This window comes from Sminthopsis crassicaudata, chromosome 1, assembly GCF_048593235.1.
Source record: "Sminthopsis crassicaudata isolate SCR6 chromosome 1, ASM4859323v1, whole genome shotgun sequence".
Taxonomy (NCBI): Eukaryota; Metazoa; Chordata; class Mammalia; order Dasyuromorphia; family Dasyuridae; genus Sminthopsis; species Sminthopsis crassicaudata.
In genome coordinates this window covers 453,606,842-453,627,957 of record NC_133617.1, presented here as the reverse complement: position 1 = coordinate 453,627,957, position 21,116 = coordinate 453,606,842, and the positions used below count along the sequence as shown (strand labels likewise).

The 21,116-nt window shown below is 31.5% G+C and overlaps 1 protein-coding gene across 5 annotated transcripts in view; it reads left to right on the top strand.

Moving 5' to 3' along the window:
* Positions 1-21,116, top strand: part of CAAP1 (caspase activity and apoptosis inhibitor 1) — a 50,928-nt gene that overhangs the window by 24,243 nt on the left and 5,569 nt on the right. For all 5 annotated transcript variants that reach the window (XM_074280790.1, XM_074280788.1, XM_074280793.1 and 2 more), the window contains one exon: positions 7,853-7,926. In XM_074280790.1, coding sequence (XP_074136891.1) covers positions 7,853-7,926 — 74 coding nt within the window. The remainder of the gene's footprint in view (positions 1-7,852; positions 7,927-21,116) is intronic.

Genomic DNA, 21,116 nt, shown 5'->3' with positions numbered 1-21,116 from the left:
ATCTCTTTGAGCTACAGACCTAGTCTGGTATTATTTGATTAAAGAGTATGTCGACATTTCTAGAATAGTTGGATCAGTTCACCTCTCTACCAGGAGTTCATTAATATACCCATTTTTCCTTATCCCTTCTGGCATTTGTCATTTCTGATGACAGAATAAAGTAAGATGGTACCTCAGAGTTGTTTTAATTTGCCTTTCTCTAATCCATAGTGATGCAGAGAAATTTTTGATGTGATTATAGATAGCTTTGATTTCTTCTGAAAATTGCTGAAAATTCATATCCCTTGATTCTTTATAGATTTTGAGTTAGAGCTCTTATTTTATAGATTTGACTCAGTTCCATAGAGACTCTATAGACATTTGAGAAATGAAGCCTTTATCAGAGAAACTTTCTGTAAAATTTGTTGATATTCTTTGTTCGTGGTATATTTTAGCAAAATGTAGTTTTCCTGATTATCTCTTTTAATTAAGTCTGTTTTTACTTTTGCTTTGAGATCATGATTTTTTCCGTCTTGTTTTTTTCAACTATAGCTGAAGCATAAGAAATTTTTCCACCAGCCCCTTTAACTATGTATGTTTTTTTGTTTCACATTTGTCTCTAATGCATGTTATTGTTGAATTCTGTTTTCTAGTGCATTATGCTATCTGTTTCCATTTTATGGATTAGCTTATCACATTCATATTTAGAGTTTCAATTATGTATTCCCTCCATTCAATTTTCTTCTGTTTATTCTTCTTTCTTTTTATTTTATCCCTTCTCAAAAGTTTCTTTTGCTCCTGACTAGTTTCCCATAGTCTGTCCTCCCTTTTATCATATCTCTTATTCCCTTCCCCTCCTATTTTTCTGTTGGGTAAGTTACAGACTCTACCCAACTGAGTGCGTGTATAAATGTATGCATGTATGTGTATATGAATACACCCTACCCCTTCCAGTGTAAAAATTCTTCTTTGTATGCCTCTTTTTTATAAGAAAAATTTCCCCATTCTATCTCCCTCTTTCTCCTTCAAGTGCAAACTTCTTCTCATCCCTACATTTTTTTGGACATCATTCCAACATAATGAACTCACACCTGTGCCTTCTATGTCCTAACTACCAAAATAATAATAAAGTTCTTAGGAGTTACATATACCATCCTCCCATGTAGAAATTTAACTTTAACTTTATTGTTTTTAGCTGTGAAAATTTAAAACTGAAGTAAATGTTTCATAAATTTAAGCTATTAAAGCTTAAAACTGCTCTGAGAATTTTGGGGCAACCTATTTAGGTAACTAGGTGGTATAGTAGATAGAGCCTTTGGTATTGGGAATTAGGAAGACATTTCTTCAGACTCTTTTTAGTCACACACTAGCTTCTCATTTATGAAATAGGGCTGTAAAACACTTACTTCACAGGGTTGCTCCAGGGATCAAGTGACATTATATTTGTAAAGTCACATATTCTATAAAAATGCTAGTGGTTTCAATTAGCTTTAATTCCAGAATTTTTGGATTAGTTCATAGCTTCTTCTATCAGTGCATTTGTGTGCCTGTTTTTCCACAACTCCTGATCTTTATTAGTATTATTATTATTACTTTTTTTTTCATCTTTGCCAATTTGCAAGGCATAAGGAAAAATCTTTTTCTTTTGATTTGGATTTCTCTTCTTATTAGTCATATGGGACATGGTCACAATTATGGTCACAATTTTTAATTCTAATTTTAAGAATTATTTCTTCATGTCTTTTGGATATCTTTTGGGGCATGACTTTTGTTTTAAATATTTCTGTTGGTTGTTTTTATGTCATGGATATCAGACTCTTCAGAAAAATTTTTCTATTTGTTTGTGCTTTCTCACTCTAGTTAATTTCCTTCATGCTGAACACATTTTAAATTGCATATTTCATCTTTTATGATATCCTTTAATTGGTTAAGAATTTATTCCCCAATCCATATTTTATCCATTTTTTTTATCCTACCCTTTTATATTCTTGAATTGTAGAATTCTAGGTTGAAATGCAAAATTTGGGATTGTAATAAACAAATCTTGTAGCTTTGTTAAGTGCTCCTCCATAACAGTCTAACTGATCATCCAAAATTTAGGTAATTTTTCATCTATTTTATTTTTTTCAATGCTCTTGCTCATAATTAATATATCTATACAGAAAAAAATATTTTTGTTTTGATCAACTTTGACAGTATTATTTTAATAGGTCTATGAAGCAGAGATGTTTCTATGTATGAAAATACTTGGCAATAACCATGTGTTGTTTAACCATAACTGTACAGAGAACTAAAACCCAGTTTGTATTTTGTATGTGTGTATGCCTGTATGTGTAGGGATATACATAAATCTGCTTAAGAAACCATGTGTCATATATTGTTCTGCAGCAAGTCCGTGCTTCAAACAGATACTTGTTTTCTTAGCATCTTAGTCTCTTTTAAAGTTGTCTTATGGTTTCAGTTTAGTTATTACTAGCAAATTTGATTTGTTTCTGACTACTCAGCAATGTGTATATGATTGTTGGGCTCTTCTGGTTAATACTGGGTAGCACTCATCTACTTTTATGAATCATGATATCAAGGGATATTGGAGAAATCTTTTTGACTTCTTATACAGATAACATCCCTGTTAGGCAATTTATAGCTGAAGGGATCCAGAAATTCATGAGGACATGATATTCCACTGAGTCATTGATAGGTTAGAGTAAAAATGGGTGAAAACAGTTTGTACTATCATCCTTTGCTAAGTCTTATTTCTGCTATTGAAATTTTCTAATATTTTATCAGTGTTAAGATAGAAATTAGTCACTATTAGTTATAAAACCTATAATACCTTTTATTTCCTCTCATTGATTGTTGTTTTATTCTTATTCTTTAAATGTAGTATCAACTCTCTCCTATACTATTTTTCCCTATTTTTGATATAGAGCATCTGATAAAATTATTTTATATACAAATTGAAGAACAAAATGAATGTTATTGTTAAATGAAAACATTTATATTTTATTTAGCAAGCATTATTTCATAATGTTTTGGATCATGTTATTTCATTAATGCTACTCTTAATTACTCAGACATATAAAGATTTTGGAAGGCTAAATGAATACTTTTAAATCCTTAAGAATATCATAAATGGGCACACATTAATTCTCCTGAATTTAGAGAATCACCATTACATCACATTGTGGTCAGCCATCCTGCCTGAAATCCTTTTAGGTTCAGAACACTTAACATAATGTTTGAATTCAGTAAAACTTAAATATTGCAATTTGATCTAGTTGCTTAGATTGGATTCTGGCATTTATCATTTGTGAAAACACTCTTACATGAAAGTAGTGTTATTCATTCATTCAGTAAGCATTCAGACCATGTGTCAGGCATGACTAAGCAGCAGGGAATTAAAGATGGAAATGAAACTTTCAAGGAACTTATATTCTGTTGAAGGGAAACCCCATGTCTACACATAACTAATTCAAAATAGATTCAAACTCAAGAAGATAAAACAACTGAGAGCAATCAGGATACATTTTGTATTGAACTGAACTTAGATGGAAATTAAGGATTTCTGAGAGGCAGATATGAGAAGAAATGAATTATAGGGATGTAGTAACATCTGTGCAAAGACATAGAGACCAGCAGAGGTCGCAGAGTAGAAGGTAATAGTACTCACTACCAAAACTATTCCAATAGAGAACTAGAAAGATCACCTGAGTCATGTTTAGGAAATCTAAGGGGGAAAAAACAGCGAAGAATTTTTCTATTCCAAGTAAATGTAGGAAAATAAAGGTTTGCGCATAATGGCTATGGTGTCCCAGCTAGGAGGGTGAAATGCAGAGTTTTTAAGCCAGGAGACTGAACTGCAACCTGCAGCTTAATATAAGAGCCATCTTTGAGATCCTTGAAGAGAAGAAACTAACTCCAAAGCATCTATTATCAAAGCCTCAAAGAAAACATAACTTAAATGCAAAGTCAAATAGGATTCGAAATCGTAAAGACACTTTTGGTTTTATTTTGTTAAAAATAATTTTGTAAAAGAAATGAGAGTATTAGTAGAAAGAATTGGAGGTAAAATGAGAGCTTTGGAAGGAGAATTAATACTTTAGTACAAGAAGAGCAAAACTTTATTTGAGCAATAGATACCTTGAAAATTAGAATGAATTAAATAATAGTTAATGACTCCATTAGATATTTAACATTAAAACAAAAGATTAAAAAAGTGGGAGAAAATCTGAGATATTTATATAATAAAAAAAAAACAACTGATATGGAGAAGAGGTCAAGGAAGGATAATTTTTTTTTTTTTTTTTTTGAGATTTGAGCTAAATCTTTTTTTTTTTTATTATATATATATATATATTTTATAATATTATCCCTTGTATTCATTTTTCCAAATTACCCCCCCTCCCTCTATTCCCTCCCCCCGATGACAGGCAATACCATACATTTTACATGTGTTACAATATAGTCTAGGTACAATACATGTGTGTGAATATCATTTTCTTGTTGCACAATAAACATTAGAATCCGAAGGTACATGCAACCTGGGCAGACAGATATTAGTGCTAACAATTTACATTCCCCTCCCAGTGTTTCTTCTCTGGGTGTAGCTACCTCTGTCCATCATTGATCAACTGGAAGTGAGTTGGATCTTAAGGAAGGATAATTTAAAAATCATTCGACTACTTGAAAACCTTGAGCAAAAAAAAAAAAATGTAGGTATTATATTCCAAAAAATTATTAAAGAAAATTGCTCAGATCTCTTAGAACCAAAAGATAAAATAAAAATAGAAGGAATCCAGTTACTTCCTGAAAGAAACCTCAAAATAAAAACTTCCAGAATCATTATAGACAAAATCCAAAACCTCCAGGACAAAGAAAGCATACTGTAACTAGCCAGTTAATAAAAGGACTCAGGTACCACAGAGCCTTAGTCTGGATCAGGTAAGACTTAGCAGCTACCATGAAGGAACTTGGAATATGATATTTCAAAAGACAAAGACCACATACAGAATTGGGAATGTCATGTTTGGGAGAAGGCATGGAGGCCAGTTTGGTTGGCATATAGAAAGTATAACTGTGAATAATGTGAAAAGATAAGTTAAGCCTAGAGTTTAAAGAGCTTTAAATGCCAGAGGAATTTTTTTTTTTAATTTTGAAGACTGCAAGGAATTATTGTAGGATTTTGAGTAGGGGAATGACATTGTCTATGTAATGTCAGTAATATACGTTATGTAATTTTTCATGAAATTTCAGAGTTGAATGTACCTTGAAGATAAGGTTACAAAATTTCCTTTCTGAAGTTTTTGTTGATATGATCAAAGGAATTTATAAATAGCATTAAAAGGCAAATAAATTTTCTGTTTCCAGCAGATATTTACTGTTTCATCTACAATAGCCATTTTTATATTCCAACAGCTGAAATATTATAAAGATTGCTTAATATAAAGCTTTATAAATTTACCTCGTTATTTAAGATTATTTCTTATATCTAATACATAAATTGAAGAACTTAATTAAAATTGAGACTGACCAAGTTTTCAGATTTAACCTCTATGTAATTATAAAAATTTACATCTTAATTATTAAGTAGTTACTGTAAAGATAATGATTTTAAGTAATTTTATTTTAGTATTTCTTGTTCACTTCAGATAATCTTAAGGAAAAGTGCCTTTTTCATTTCTCAGCCACAAGATGGGGTAGTATTCTTACTTTTTGAAAGAATGGTGAGTTTCATTAACAGTCCAATCAAACCCAACCTATTATGATAAAATAAAATGTGTTATAAAAAGATCACCTCTGGGACTAAAATAAATTGTTTTTGACAGCAGGTGGTCTTTACGGTGAGCTTCATTTTTATTTGAAGCCTTTGATATGGATTAGCTTCAAGGGACAGCCACAGACAGGCAGGTTTTATCATATCATTTATTTTATTACAGTATTTCCTTTATATATTTAGATTTGTGTGTGTTTGGGGGAGAGGTAGTTGTACAACTCTTTTAAAAGAATCATTTTCTCTAGCTAAAGCCAGAAGAGGAATTAAAAATAAGTTGCCTTTGCCAGTAGATGTTTATAATTTTTGAGTGAAATACTGTTATACTCAAGACATCCAAACCTAAATATTACAAAGGTTACAGCAACACATAGGTGTTTTCCATAAGAACTTTTGTTGGATTAGTTTGTTGTCTGCTGGGCTTTGAGGACTGTTAATCAATATTCTGTAGAGAAAGTCATAATTTCATTTTTCTTCTGGGCAAAGGTAAAAACTTGGAAGCTGTTAGGAAAAAAAAAGTAAAATTTTAAATATGCAACTGATATTTTACATTTCATGATTTACATTAAACTAAATAACTTAGAACTCTATATTTGGATATATATGCGTGTATGTTGAGGGGCGAGAGGGAAGAGAATTGAATGAGAAAGCTTAATGCAAAATAATATAAATATTAGTCTGCCTGCTGTCATGAAGAATATGAATAACTTGGTTTTTTAATATATTTTTTTATTTTATAATTATAACTTTTTTTTTTTTTGACAGTACAAATGCATGGGTAATTTTTTACAACATTATCCCTTGCACTCACTTCTGTTCTGATTTTCTCCTTCCTTCCATCCACACCTTCCCCTAGATGGCAGGTAGTCTTATACATATTAGATATGCTATAGTATATCTTAGATACCAATATATGTATGCAGAACTGAATTTCTTGTTGCACAGGAAGAATTGGATTCAGAAGGTAAAAATAACCTGGAAAGAAAAACAAAAATGCAAACAGTTTACACTCATTTCCCAGTGTTCCTTCTCTGGGTGTAGCTGATTCTGTCCATCATTGATCAATTGGAACTGAATTAAATCTTATGAAGAACTTGTTAAAGAAAAAAGTTCACATTAATCTCCCCTTTCATGACCTGGAAGTTTAGGCTCTATTGCTGTTGCTTAACTGAATTTAGTCAGTCTCTTGATTTAGAAACTTTGGTGTAGCAGTAATATCTGAGATGGCACATGAAAGATTCTTTTAAAGATAGTTCTTTTAAGAGAAGTTATCACTTTTCTTATTTGAATAGCTATAGTTTCTCTTTACACCTTTGGGGTATTTCATCAAAGAGGTGGTTAAAAAAATCAATGCCAAGGTAATATGACAACCTCTAGAAAGTGAGAAGCAATTCTTCAAAATAGTTTGTAGCCCAGTTATAAAGAACATAGTGAATTGGAATACTATTATTGACCCAATTTATTATGTACCAAAGTGTTTTCTTTTTTGTTGATCTGTTCTGACTCCTGCAAACTGCCTATAGTTAACTTTGATTTTGTGTAAGACATATATCAAAAAAATCTTCGGTTATAAAATAATTGAAATAAGAAATGTGTATAGCTAGATATAAAAATAATTCTATTGCCAAAGTGTTCATTAAATTCAACACATGAACTTCAATGATTGTTTTATGGTTTTCTGGAAGCAGTGCTCCTTCCTCATCATGTTTATGCTCTATTGTCATTAAGAGAAAACCTAACCCTATGTTCTTATTTTTTGATCTGCTTTGGCAAGAAATTTTGCAATCTAAGCAGTGAGTCATTTCATATCTCTCTTCTGCTATTTTTGTATTGTGTTTAAGAATCTTTAGTGCAATAAATTTTACCCACAGTAGTCAAGAGAAACAATTCAACCTTCTTAAGTATCTAACAGTATCAGATAATGACAAGTAATAATAAGGCTAATATGGTTCAATATTTTATTGTCTCTTCTTCTCTTCCCTTCTACCCCCTCACCATTAGGATAATAGTAAGTGAATTTAATCAAACTATAAAGTTTTTTTGTAATATTTTCTGATATTAATATTAAAAGCTGAGTTATTTTTTTTTCTTTTAATTCCTCAGACAAGACAACAGTGTAGATTCTACCTCTTCCCTGAGGGAGAACAAGCAGCCTGAAGGTTTGGAATTAAAACAAGGTATGTATCAAATACTTCTTGCTATATATCATCATTTATTGATAAGCCTTAAAATATTTTTATCAACAAATTTTATAATATCTTCATAGAACTTAATACCCATTTCAAAAGCTATAGAAATATAATTCCAATTTTTTTTCTAAGTTAAATGAGAGTAAATAACACAATCAAGAATAAATCTTGCAGTTGATGACAAGTTTTAACTTCTGGTTTCTGATCCTATGATAATATAGCAATATTCCAATAGAAGAAAATTATTTGAACACTTATTGGTTGTAGTGATCTCTGTTAGCAACTCCCGTGAAACAAATGCTATGGTAACATAGCAATATTCCAATAGAAGAATATTATTTTGAACACATATTGGTTGTAGTGATCTCTGTTAGCAACTCCCCTGAAACAAATGCTTCCTGTAGGATTTTAGTAATTCAGTAATTAGAGAGTTGTAAATTTTATAGAAAAAAAAATAACATTTCTTGTTGAGGTACATGGTCATTATAATTTTATTCTCATTTTCATGTATGAATATTCATGGCAATACCAACTAACATAGACAATTTTTTTCCCTCTTAATTTAGTCTTAACTTGGACAAATTTTTCAAAATCTTCTTTATGTCTTTCATATATTCAGTAAATAGCAAAGAATCTAAAATAAATTGGTGATACTTACCCTCATGCTTCTGGCATTTTTCCAGTTTTCTAGCATTTTAGAAGCTATAAAATTCTAGATTTTAGAGTGGTAAAATTATTCCAGTCAGAGGGGTATATCAACTGTTATTAAGCAACTTGACTTTGATAGTTTAGAATTGTTCTTCCAAAACTTTTGAGTTGGAGAACTTATTTGACACAAAGAATTGGACAGAAACACTATACTTTTCTCATCATTAATTCTGAGTAACAAATGAAAATTAAAATTGTGTAATTGATTTTGCCCATTTATTTTGTGTATAGAAATATCGCTATACATTTTGTGTATTACAAAATTGTCAAACCATAGCTGTTTTCAGTAATTTCAAGAATAATCAGCGGTTTATAAAGTTAGGATCAAATATGGTGTTTAAGACCCTATCTAAAAATTGAGTCTTCTTATACAAATTCAGTTTTATAGTTGTACACATGTTTAATTACCAAGTATATACAAATCCCCCACACTCATACTCTTTAAGTATTTTTATACTACAAGTTTGCACATTTTTCCTACTCCACTTTGTTTTGCCCTAGAATTATGTGGTTATCACTAAATTTGCTTTGTGTGGTATTGCACACTTTTCTTATGAACAGAAAACAGTAAGTATGACTGATTGGAGAAGTGAGAACAAGGAAAAACCTTGGAAATGGCATTGGAAGTGAAGAAAAAGTAGAATATACTGGGCTAGAACAATTTCTAAATATATCCAGTTAAATCAAGGAAATATGGATTAGTTGCTTGCTGTGTATCAACCTCTTCTAGGTTTTGGGCATTCAATTCAAAGGCAAAGACAGAACACTCATTGCTCCAAAGAGCTCATACATTGCTAGGAGAATAGAGTGTGTAATTGATATAAATAGAAATTAATGGGAACAAAGGGAAAAAAGTTTTTAGAAAATTTGAAAAGGAAAAGAACATTTAAGACAGGGACGTCAAGGAAAGCTTCAAGTCCTTTCCAAACCTGTTATATTTAAAACAAGAAAGTAGACTAGAAGCATAAAACCTAACATGTTGCTGTGGGCTTGCTGATAATTAACAAATGCGGGAAATGGATGATCAAAACAGAGATCTGGAGCTGTTTAGTGTGGAGACAAACAGCCCTACACATCACTGGTTCTTGGGTGTATCACTGTCTTACTCTTGGTCTGTTCTTGTGGTTTCATCTGTTTAGGGAATGTTAAGTATGGAACTTTTCTCTTTATATGTGCATCACCAACTTGTTTATAACGTTTGTTGTTGTTGTTGTTGTTCTTCTTCTTCCTCTTCCTCTTCTTCTTCTTTTTTATTAGAGCTTTTTATTTACAAAACATATTCATGAGTAATTTTTTCAACATTAACCCTTGCAAAACCTTCTGTTCCAAATTTTCCCCATCTTCCTCCTACCCCATCCTCTAAATGGCAGATAATCCAATACATGTTAAATATGTTAAATCCAATTTATGTCCAATATATGCTGCACAAGAAAAATGGGATCTAGAAAGACAAAAAAAAAAAAAAAAAAAAACCGTGAAAGAAAATGAAAATGCAAGCAAATAATAACAGAAAGAATAAAAATGCTATGTTGTGGTCCACACTCAGTTCCCATAGTCCTCTCTTTAGGTATAGAAGGCTCTCTTTATTACTGAACAATTGGAAACTGGTTTGAATCATTCCATTGTTGAAGAGAGCCAAATCGATCAGGATTGATCATCATATAGTTTTCTTGTTGCCCTGTATAATGATCTCCTGGTTCTGCTCATTTTACTTACCATCAATTCATATAACTCTCTCCATGCTTCTCTGAAATCATCTTGTTGGTCATTTTTTACAGAACAATAATATTCCATAACATTCATATGTCATAATTTATTCAGTCATTCTCCAGTTGATGGGCATCTATTCAGTTTCGAGTTTCTAACACTACAAAAAGGGTTGCCACAAGCATTTTGGCACATGAGGGTCCCTTTCCCTCTTTTCAGATCTCTTTAGGATATAAACCCAGTAGAGACACTGCTGGGAGACAGGGTATGCACAGTTTGATAACTTTTGAGCATAGTTCCAAATTGGTCTCCAGAATGGTTAGATACATTCACAGTTGCACCAGAAATGTATCATTGTCCCAGTTTTCCCACATCCCTTCCATATTCATCATTTTCTTTTCATGTCATTTAGCCAATCTGAGAAATGTGTAGTGGTATCTCAGAGTTGTCTTAATTTGCATTTATCTGATCAATAGTGATTTGGAGCACTTTTTCATGTGACTACAAATAGTTTCAATTTCTTTATCTGGAAATTGTCTATTCATATTCTCTGACCATTTATCAATTGGAGAATGGCTTGATTTCTTTTGTGTGTGTGTGTGTGTGTGTCCCAGATTTATTTATTTTTATTATAGCTTTTTATTTACAAGATATATGCATAGGTAATTTTTCAGCATTGACAGTTGCAAAACCTTTTGTTCCAACTTTTCCCCTCCTTCTCCCCACCCCTTCCCCCAGATGGCAGGTATAATGTTTGTTCTCAATGAGTTGTAAGAGGGTGACTTGCTCATGATCACATGCTAGTATTTGTCAGAAGTAGGACATGAATCCAGGCCTCTTTTTCTTATTGTTTTATTTTTATTTTAAATTTTAAATTTATTATTTACTTATTTTTGTCATTCATTCAAACAAAATTTTTTTAGTTCTAAATTTTCTCCTCCCTTCCTTTATTCATTGTAAAGATAAGAAATGTGATATCAGTTATACATGTAAAATCATGCAAAATACTTCCATATTAGCCATGTAGCAAGGAAAATGAAAAAAAAATGTTTCAGTCTACATTCAGATTATCAGTTCTTTCTCTAGAGGTAGATAATTTATCATCATAAGTCCTCAGAATTGTCTTCAATCATTGTATTGACCCGAATAACTAAATCATTCCCAGTTGATCATCATGAGATATCACAAGCTCACACCCAGAGAAGGAATACTGGGAATTGAGTATAAACTGTTTGCACTATTGTCTTTCTTCCCAGGTTACTTTTACCTTCTGAATCCAATTCTTACTGTGCAACAATAAATTTGGTTTTGCATACACATATTGTATCTAGGATATACTATAACATTTAACATGTATGGGATTGTCTGTCATCTAGGGGAGGGGTTAGAGGGAAGGAGGGGAAAATTTGGAACAGAAGTGAGTACAAGGGATAATGTTGTAAAAAAAAATAATTACCTATGGGCATGTACTGTCAAAAAATTATAATTATAAAATTAATAAAAAAAGTTTTCCTTCTTAAAAAAAAAAGATATCGCAAGCTCTTGCCACTCAAAAAGATCTTCTATAAATTTTTTTGAACATGAAAGCTCTTTTTCCTTTTTCTTTGATGATTTTGAGATATAGACCTAGTAGTGATATTGTTGGGTCAAAGGAATACAGTTTTAAAGCTCTTTGGGTATAGGTACCAAATTGCTCTCCATAATGATTAGATCAGTTTACAACTCTACCAGCAGTGCCTAAGTAACACAGTTTTTCCACATCCCTTCCAACATTTGTCATTTTCCTCTAGGCAAGTCACTTTCTTTGTGTCCTACAAGTTAGTGATGGGCATACATGCAGAGAGGTTCCACACTTCACATTCCCTATATAGATAAATTCACTGGTGTCAATCAAGAATAAGATAGTTATATACCCAAGGCTATTGATATTTGAACTATTTGTCTCCATGTTAAATGGCTTCAGAGCTCTCTTTTGATCATTCTTCCCATTTCATTTGTCAACTATCATCAAAAGCCTATAGATATTAGCCAGTCTGATAGATATAAATTGGTGTTTCAGAGTTGTTCTGGTTTGCATTCTTCTAATCCAAAGGTGGGAAACTTTTTTTTTGACAAGGACCATTTGGATATTTATAACATAGGCCACACAAAATTGTCAACTTAAAATTAGACTATTATATTTAGTTATAACTTTAATTAGCTCACTCTTAATGTAATGGTTGGAACTATGGTTTCATTGGCAGGGTCAGACCAAATGATTTCTGGTGCTTATATGGCCCTTGGGCCAAATGTTTCCCATCCCTGCTCTAATCAATAGTGATTTAGAATAGTTTTCTTATGACTATGATAGCTTTATTTCTTCTGAAAACTGCCTCTTCATAGTCTTTTACCACTTATCCATTTTGGAATGACTTGTATTTTTACACATTTGACTCAGTTCTCTAGATATTTACAAAATGAGGCTTTAAAAGAGAAACTTACTGTAAAATGTTTTTCCCAGCTTCCTTTCTTTCAAATTGTGGCTGCATTGTTTTTGTTTGTACAAAACCTTTTTAATGTAATTAAAATTATCCATTTTATACCTTGTGATCCTTTTTATTCTTTGATCATCAATTCTTCCCTTGGCCATATATCTGAGAAATAAAATTTTGACTTTTCCCAGATTTGCTTATAACATCATCCTTTATGTCTAAATTATATTTTGATGTATGATGTGGGATGTTATTCTATTATGCCTAGTTTCTGTCAAATTTTCCAATTTTCTGAGCAGTTTTTCTTGTCCCAAAAGTTTGGATCTTTTGGTTTATTAAACACTAGATTATTATAGTCTTTTAAAATACTATGTATTATAATACATAATATATTCTACTCATCCACCACTTTGTTTCTTTGCCATTACCTTATTGTTTTAATGATTACCACTTTGTAATACAGTTTTGAGATCTGGTACTGCTTGACTGCCTTCTTTCACATTTTTTTTCATTGACTCACTTTATATTCTTTACCTTTTGTTCTTCCAGATCTATTTTATTGTTTTAATCTAGCTTTATAAAATAATATTTTGGTAATGTAGTATGGCATTAAATATTAATTTATTATTTATTTATTTATATTATTTATTATTAAAAATTAATTTATGTAAAATTGTCATTTTTAGAATACTGGCTTGGCCTGTCCATGAGAAATCATAATTTTTTCAGTTGTTTAGATCTGTCTTTATTGACTACAGTTATTTGAAATGGAATTTCTCTTTCTATCTCTTCCTGCTGGATTTTGTTGATGGAATCTAGGTCTTCCTGACTACAAGATCAGTTCTTTCTTTATACTGTATCGCCTCTCACTGCATTATAATACAACAGTTTATATTCCTCAAGTAATATAGAATTTCTGCAACAGGACCATGTCAGTGAAATATAATTCAGAATCAAAAATGTGTGTTCATGCAAATGATCCTTAGTTAATAGTAACTCACATTTATAAAGTACTATAAAGTTTCCAGAAAGCATTGTGTAAACAATGTAAAGCATAAACAACCTTATGAGATAGGTAGTAAAATGTTACCTCTTTTTTTTACAGAAGAGAAAACTGAGGATGTGATTAAGTGACATGCCTATGATCATACACTTAGTAAATATAAGGATCAAAATTTGAGCCTTAGTTCCCTAATTCTACATGTATTGCTTTTTCTAATATAACAGGTCTATTTTAAAAGATTTCCATCAATAATTGTTAAAATAAAGCAAAAGTTTTGGATTTTAAAGGAATAAGTTTCAGTTGTCTGGAAAATTCTCTTCATTCCCAGTACCAGGGTGAATGAGGCATTAATATGTTGTTTTAAATTGAAATTTGAATTATAGGATAAATAACTTGTACAGTAGATAATAAAGTGTGGTTAACCTTGAAATGGAAATCTTTCTTAACTTGTGTATTTGAATATCTACTAAGACAGGTCATTACCTTCTTTTGCAAATAAAACATTATTAATTTGTCTCTTTTTATCGTATATAAGTCTTTCAAAACACATTTATTATAAATATCTCTGATGCCATAATTATCTCTGCTCTTTTGTTAAAGGGTAAATTTAAAAAAAATTTATTTATATATTTTTTGACAATATATATGCATGAGCCATTCCTTTCTTTTACAACACCAGCCCTTGCATTCATTCCCCCAGACTATCCCCTCCCTCCCCCCCACCCCCCCCCTCGACTACAGGCAATCCCATACATCTTACATGTGTTACAATATAACCTAGATACAATATATGTGTGTAAATACCATTTTCTTGTTGCACTTTAAGTATTAGATTCCGAAGGTATAAGTAACCTGGGTAGATAGACAGTAGTGCTAACAATTTACATTCACTTCCCAGTGTTCCTTCTCTGGGTGTAGTTGTTTCTGTCCATCATTGATCAACTGGAAGTGAGTTGGATCTTCTTTATGTTGAAGATTTCCACTTCCATCAGAATACATCTTCATACAGCATTGAAGTGTACAGCGATCTTCTGGTTCTATTCATTTCACTCAGCATCAATTGATGTCTCTCCAAGCCTCTCTCTATTCCTCCTGCTGGTCATTTCTTACAGAGCAATAATATTCCATAACCTTCATATACCATAATTTACCCAACCATTCTCCAATTGATGGACATCCATTCATCTTCTAGTTTCTAACCACTATAAAAAGAGCTGCCACAAACATTTTGGCACATACAGGTGTTAAAGGGTAAATTTTTAAAAAGAAGAATGTAGTACTTTTTGTTGCCTGTGCTCTGAAATTTAATCTAATGTTTTGACCACTTAAAAAAGATAGTCAATCTGTTTAGTGGTATTATTCAATAGAACAATATAAAGTAATGCCATTTTTAGTATGTCAGAATAAAATACATCTTTACTATTTGGCATATGACTAAGAAATTCCTAAATCAAATTATGTATTCAGAAAAGCAACATCCAGTTTGCCTGTCACTTCAGAAGCTTCAATACTGAATAGAAACTGTGATTTACAAATGCAAATAAAGTTTAAAATTAGAATTGGCATTTTTTCTTCATCTAGTGCTGATGGCATTCATCTTGTTGACAAGACATTGAGAGTACTGAAGATGAATATCACATATTAGACCAATTTTCATTGTGTTTTAAAATTGAACTAATGTTTAAAGTTACCTTTATTGTATAAACATTGTTTAAATGTTAAAATTATCTATGGATTGAAGAATTGGTTTAAAAAATTGGGATTGTTGTGTATGTTAGGATTGATGTTCTATATCATATAAGAGAAAATTTATAGCCCTTCTATTTGATTAAGTCAAAAAATTTTTATTCAAATTTTAGTAATTTCACCATTTTAAAGTTGAAATGGCATCTTTAAAAATATGATATGCCAATTTTGCCTCAGATTAAAAAAAAAAAAAAACCTCGCTTTCCTCCCAATGGAATGCCTAATAAAAATTTATTAAAAATATAAATAACTTATCAAGATTTTTCAAGATAAAGTGAAAATTGATCAAGTTCTTACAGATTGTTTTGTAAAATATGTAAATTAAAATAGAACTTGCAGTAATGTGAAGATATTGACCTTTGTTAATTCTTTCTTTTCATGTGTTGGTTGGAGGTTGTGTATTTTTTGAAAATTGTTTCAGTATCACTACATAGATTAGATTTTATGTTTTCTTATTCATAAGGGTTGTCGCAAGTGATTATTTTACATAGCATAAGAAAAACAAAAAGTAAAAGGACTTGAAACTATTTTTAAGAAGTTTTAAGGTTTTAATGCATTGTGACAAATTATGGTATTTTCTGTATTCTGGCTGACTGACTTAGTATCTTTTTTTTTCCCCCTTTTTCTACTTTTCTGCTTTTTTATCTGTGGCTTAGCTACCTAAAACTGGATGACAGACTCACAATCCAAAAAAAAAATCTTGATAGATAAGAAAATTGAGCTGAATTTAATAAAGATTAAATTTTATAGGGACAAATGCAAAATCTTAAAATTGGGTTCAGTAAATTGACTCCACAAATATAAGGTGACAAGGCCAAATAGTAGTTAATTTGAAAAAGATCTGAAGGTTTTAGTGGACTTACAAACTCATTATGAAGTAACCATATGATATATAATGTGTTCCTATACTCCATTGAGAGGTAGCAGGGCATCCAGGAATAAGAGGGTGTGGTGATTCCTTATGTGTTCTTTGTTTTAGTCAGACCACATGTAGAGTATTCCTTTTAGTTTTGAATATCACAGTTTAGGACGAGTATTGAGAAATTGCAGAGACTTGATAGAGACTAACCAGAATGTTCAAAGGCCTTAAGTATATGCCGAAAAACTAGTTGAGTGAACTGGGAATATTTAGCCTGAAAAAGAGAAGAGAGAGAGACATAATAGCTGTGTTCAAGTGCTTAAAAGGCTGCCATATTGGCAGAAATTAGATATGGATCCACACTTAACACCATATACCAAGATAAGATCAAAATGGGTCCATGATTTAGGCATAAAGAGGGAGATAATAAATAGATTAGAGGAACAGAGGATAATCTACCTCTCAGACTTGTGGAGGAGGAAGGAATTTATGACCAGAGGAGAACTAGAGATCATTATTGATCACAAAATAGAAGATTTTGATTACATCAAACTAAAAAGTTTCTGTACAAATAATACTAATGCAAACAAGATTAGAAGGGAAGTAACAAATTGGGAAAATATTTTTAAAAACAAAGGTTCTGACAAAGGTCTCATTTCCAAAATATATAGAGAACTGACCCAAATTTATAAGAAACCGAACCATTCTCCAATTGATAAATGGTCAAAGGATATGAACAGACAATTCTCAGAGGAAGAAATTGAAACTATATCCACTCACATGAAAGAGTGTTCCAAATCACTACTGATCAGAGAAATGCAAATTAAGACCACTCTGAGATACCACTACACACCTGTCAGATTGGCTAAGATGACAGGAACAAATAATGACAAATGTTGGAGGGGATGTGGGGAAACTGGGACACTAATACATTGCTGGTGGAGTTGTGAAAGAATCCAGCCATTCTGGAGAGCAATCTGGAATTATGCCCAAAAAGTTATCAAACTGTGCATACCCTTTGACCCAGCAGCGCTACTACTGGGATTATATCCCAAAGAAATACTAAAGAGCGGAAAGAGACATATATGTGCCAAAATGTTTGTGGCAGCTCTTTTTGTTGTAGCTAGAAACTGGAGGATGAATGGATGTCCATCAGTTGGAGAATGGTTGGGTAAATTGTGGTATATGAAGGTTATGGAATATTATTGCTCGGTAAGAAATGACCAGCAGGAGGAATATAGAGAGGCCTGGAGAGACTTAAATCAACTGATGCTGAGTGAAATGAGCAGAACCAGAAGATCACTGTACACTTCAACAACAATGCTGTATGAGGATGTATTCTGATGGAAGTGGAAATCTTCAACATAAAGAAGATCCAACTCACTTCCAGTTGATCAATGATGGACAGAGGTAGCTACACCCAGAGAAGAAACACTGGGAGGGGAATGAAAATTGTTAGCACTAATATCTGTCTGCCCAGGTTGCATGTACCTTCGGATTCTAATGTTTATTGTGCAACAAGAAAGTGATATTCGCACACATGTATTGTACCTAGACTATATTGTAACACATGTAAAATGTATGGTATTGCCTGTCGTCGGGGGGAGGGAATAGAGGGAGGGGGGGTAAATTGGAAAAATGAATACAAGGGATAATATTATAAAATATATATATATATATATAATTAAAAAAAAAAAAAAAAAAAAAAAAAAGGCTGCCATATTAAAAAAAGAATTTCATTGTTGTTTTCCTTATAGCCAAAGTAGGTGTAGTAATAGTTGGACATTGCAAGGAGGAAAATTTAAGCTTAATGTCAGGGAAAACTTCCTAACAATTAGGGTGATTCAGAAAATTGACTGCCTTCAGAGAAGTGGTTTCCCCTTATTTGAGATCTTCAAGTTTTAAAGAGTGATCAACCACTTTTGTGTGTTGTAGTGGTGGTTTTTGTTTGTTTGTTTGTTTGTTTTGTTTTTTAACTAGTATGGTACTATGTAGTATGGTAGAGTTGTACAAGTTGGCTCTTGCTGGACTTTCCAATCCTGAAATTCTATGAATTATGAGATTCATGTAAAGTAAGACTCAAAATATTAAAGTATTAAAATCCTTGAAATGAATGGAGGGAGTGGGTAGAAGGAAGGAAGGAAAGGAAAGAGAAGAAAAGGAAAAAGGGAAGGAAAGAAGAATGGAAAGAAGCCTCTTAAGCCAGTCAGTTCTCTTAAGAATCTCCCATTTATGTTCTAGTCAGATGGAAAAAACTCATAATCTTTTTGGTGCAGAAGCACATCAGATGATAATGAACATGTTGCCTTGTCTCTTCCTCCACCATATAGGTCATCTTGCTACTTTACTAGTTTGGTTTGCTTCCTCATGGCAAGTTAGTAGCTGATGTTGTAGTAGTGAGTAAGGATGACAAGCCTGTTTTCTCTTAATGATGACTGCTAGAGCGTGAATTTACATATTAAAACTTAAAAGAAAAAAAATAGGTTCTTTTTCTAATCTGGTACCTATAAAGGGCCAAATAAATAAATAAAAATTAAAAAAAAAAAGTTAGATGAGTAAAATACAGCTGAAAGATATTGATATGCCAAAATGAACTGTAGCTGAAGAAATCGGTACAAGTTACGAAATTGAAAAATGCCATCAGAGATTTATTGCTGTATAAAATTACAATTGAAAAAATGAATGAAGCCCATCAGCTCATTTTGCATCATTTGTAGGCCAGTAAAAATTGTTACTTCTACCTTTGAAGATCTGTAGTAGTAGTAGTAGTAGTAGTAGTAGTAGTAGTAGTAGTAGTAGTAGTAGTAGTAGTAGTAGTAGTTCTGAGAATAGTGCTAAGTTGGAAAAAAGCAGTTCTATACCTGTGTGGGTTCTTGGAAATTGACAAGTCTATATTACCAGTTTGTTTAAGGAGTGATTTATAATTTATTCATTTCTACCACTTGATACATGAGACCATCTTTAAAAGATGAAAAGATGCAGAATCTATTGAAGATTGAACTTCTCTTCAAAGAAATGCTATTCTATTGAGTAATTGATATAGTAAAAAGGAATTGTATCATTAGTGGGACTAAAAAATTCTCATTTCTTATCTCATTGATTCTTATTCCTTTTTTCTTTCTTTTAAGTTATTAACAGAAAATAACACCAACAATACTTTTTACTTACTTTGTATTTTCTGTAAAATGCATTTGAATAAAGAGGTGAAAATTACATCTCATTCTAAATGGATCATCACAAACTGAGTGAGTATATACTTTTTGAAGCTATAACTTTTGTATTTAAATTTGAGGTTGTCCTAATTTTTTTTTAATTTCAAAGTCTGTAGGGAATTTCATTTAATTCTGTATAAATATGGGTGTTGTTTAGATAGTTTGTTTGATTATTCATTTCTTAAATACCAATTTGCTTCTAATCTATAATATGGAATTATGTATTTTGTGAAATATACTACTGTTTTTGTGCATTTAAATAATTATCAGCTGCTATATAAGATGTAGAAAATCTTGTACTTCTCTACATATCTAAAATTAAAATCAAATCCTCATTCTGTCTTTTTGAATCTGGTACAGTAAATTAAAAGTAGTGCAATAAAAAAAATCTGATGGTTGGTTAAAGTAATTAAGTTAGAGCACACCTCTGTATGGGTAGAATGTTGAACCCTTATATGTAACTCCTCCCAGAAAACACATCAAAAATAGTCTTGGAAATTGGTTGAGGGAACAAAAGAGAAATGCCTATATTTTTAAAGCTATTGTGTATAAAAACTGACAGAGCCATCTATCATTTCTTGCCTTCTTTCCCCTTCCCCCCTAGTAAACAGGAAAGTATATGTTTAAATTTTTTCTTTTTAGCTTTTGGAAACAGAATTTGAATTTATGAGAAAGAAGTTAATTTTTTAAAAATAAGAACTATTATTATTTTTATCATTTAAAAAAGTTTTTTTGAATACTAAATTTTCTCCTGCCTACTTTTCATCACTGAAAAGGCAAGCAATATAGCATCAGTTATATATGTAAAATCATGCAAAACATTTCCATCTTAGTCATATGTCAAAGAAAAACACAAAAAATAAAATGAATGAAGTATGAATTTTACACTTAGTTTATCAGTTCTCTTTCTGGAAGTAGATAACATTTTTCATCTTTAAGTTCTTTAGAATTATCATGGGTCATTATGTTGATTAGAGTAGCCAAGTCTTTCATAGTTGATTATCATAACATTATCTGTTACTGTGCAGAGTGATCTTCCAGTTCTAATCACTTCACTTTGCATCACTTTATATAATAGGTCTTTTCTGAAGCTTTTTTGAAAAGGACTTCCCCTTTGCTTGTCATATCCCACAGCACAGTAGTACTCCATAATAATCATTTGCCACAACTTGTACATTCCCTAAATGAAGAGTATCCTTCAATTTCTAATTCTTCACAACCATAAAAAGAGCTGCTACAAACATTTTTGTATATATTGTTCTTTATTTTTTGATCTCTTTGAGATATAGAGCTAATAGTGGTAGTGCTGGTTCAAGGGTATGCACAGTTTTTTAGTCCTTTGGACTTAGAATTATTATCCTTAATGGTTGGACCACTTGATTAGTCCATCAATGGTTTATATTAATACTGTACCTATTTTTCCCTCATGCCCTCCAGATGGGATTCAGATGCAGATCTGGTAGATCTGAGAT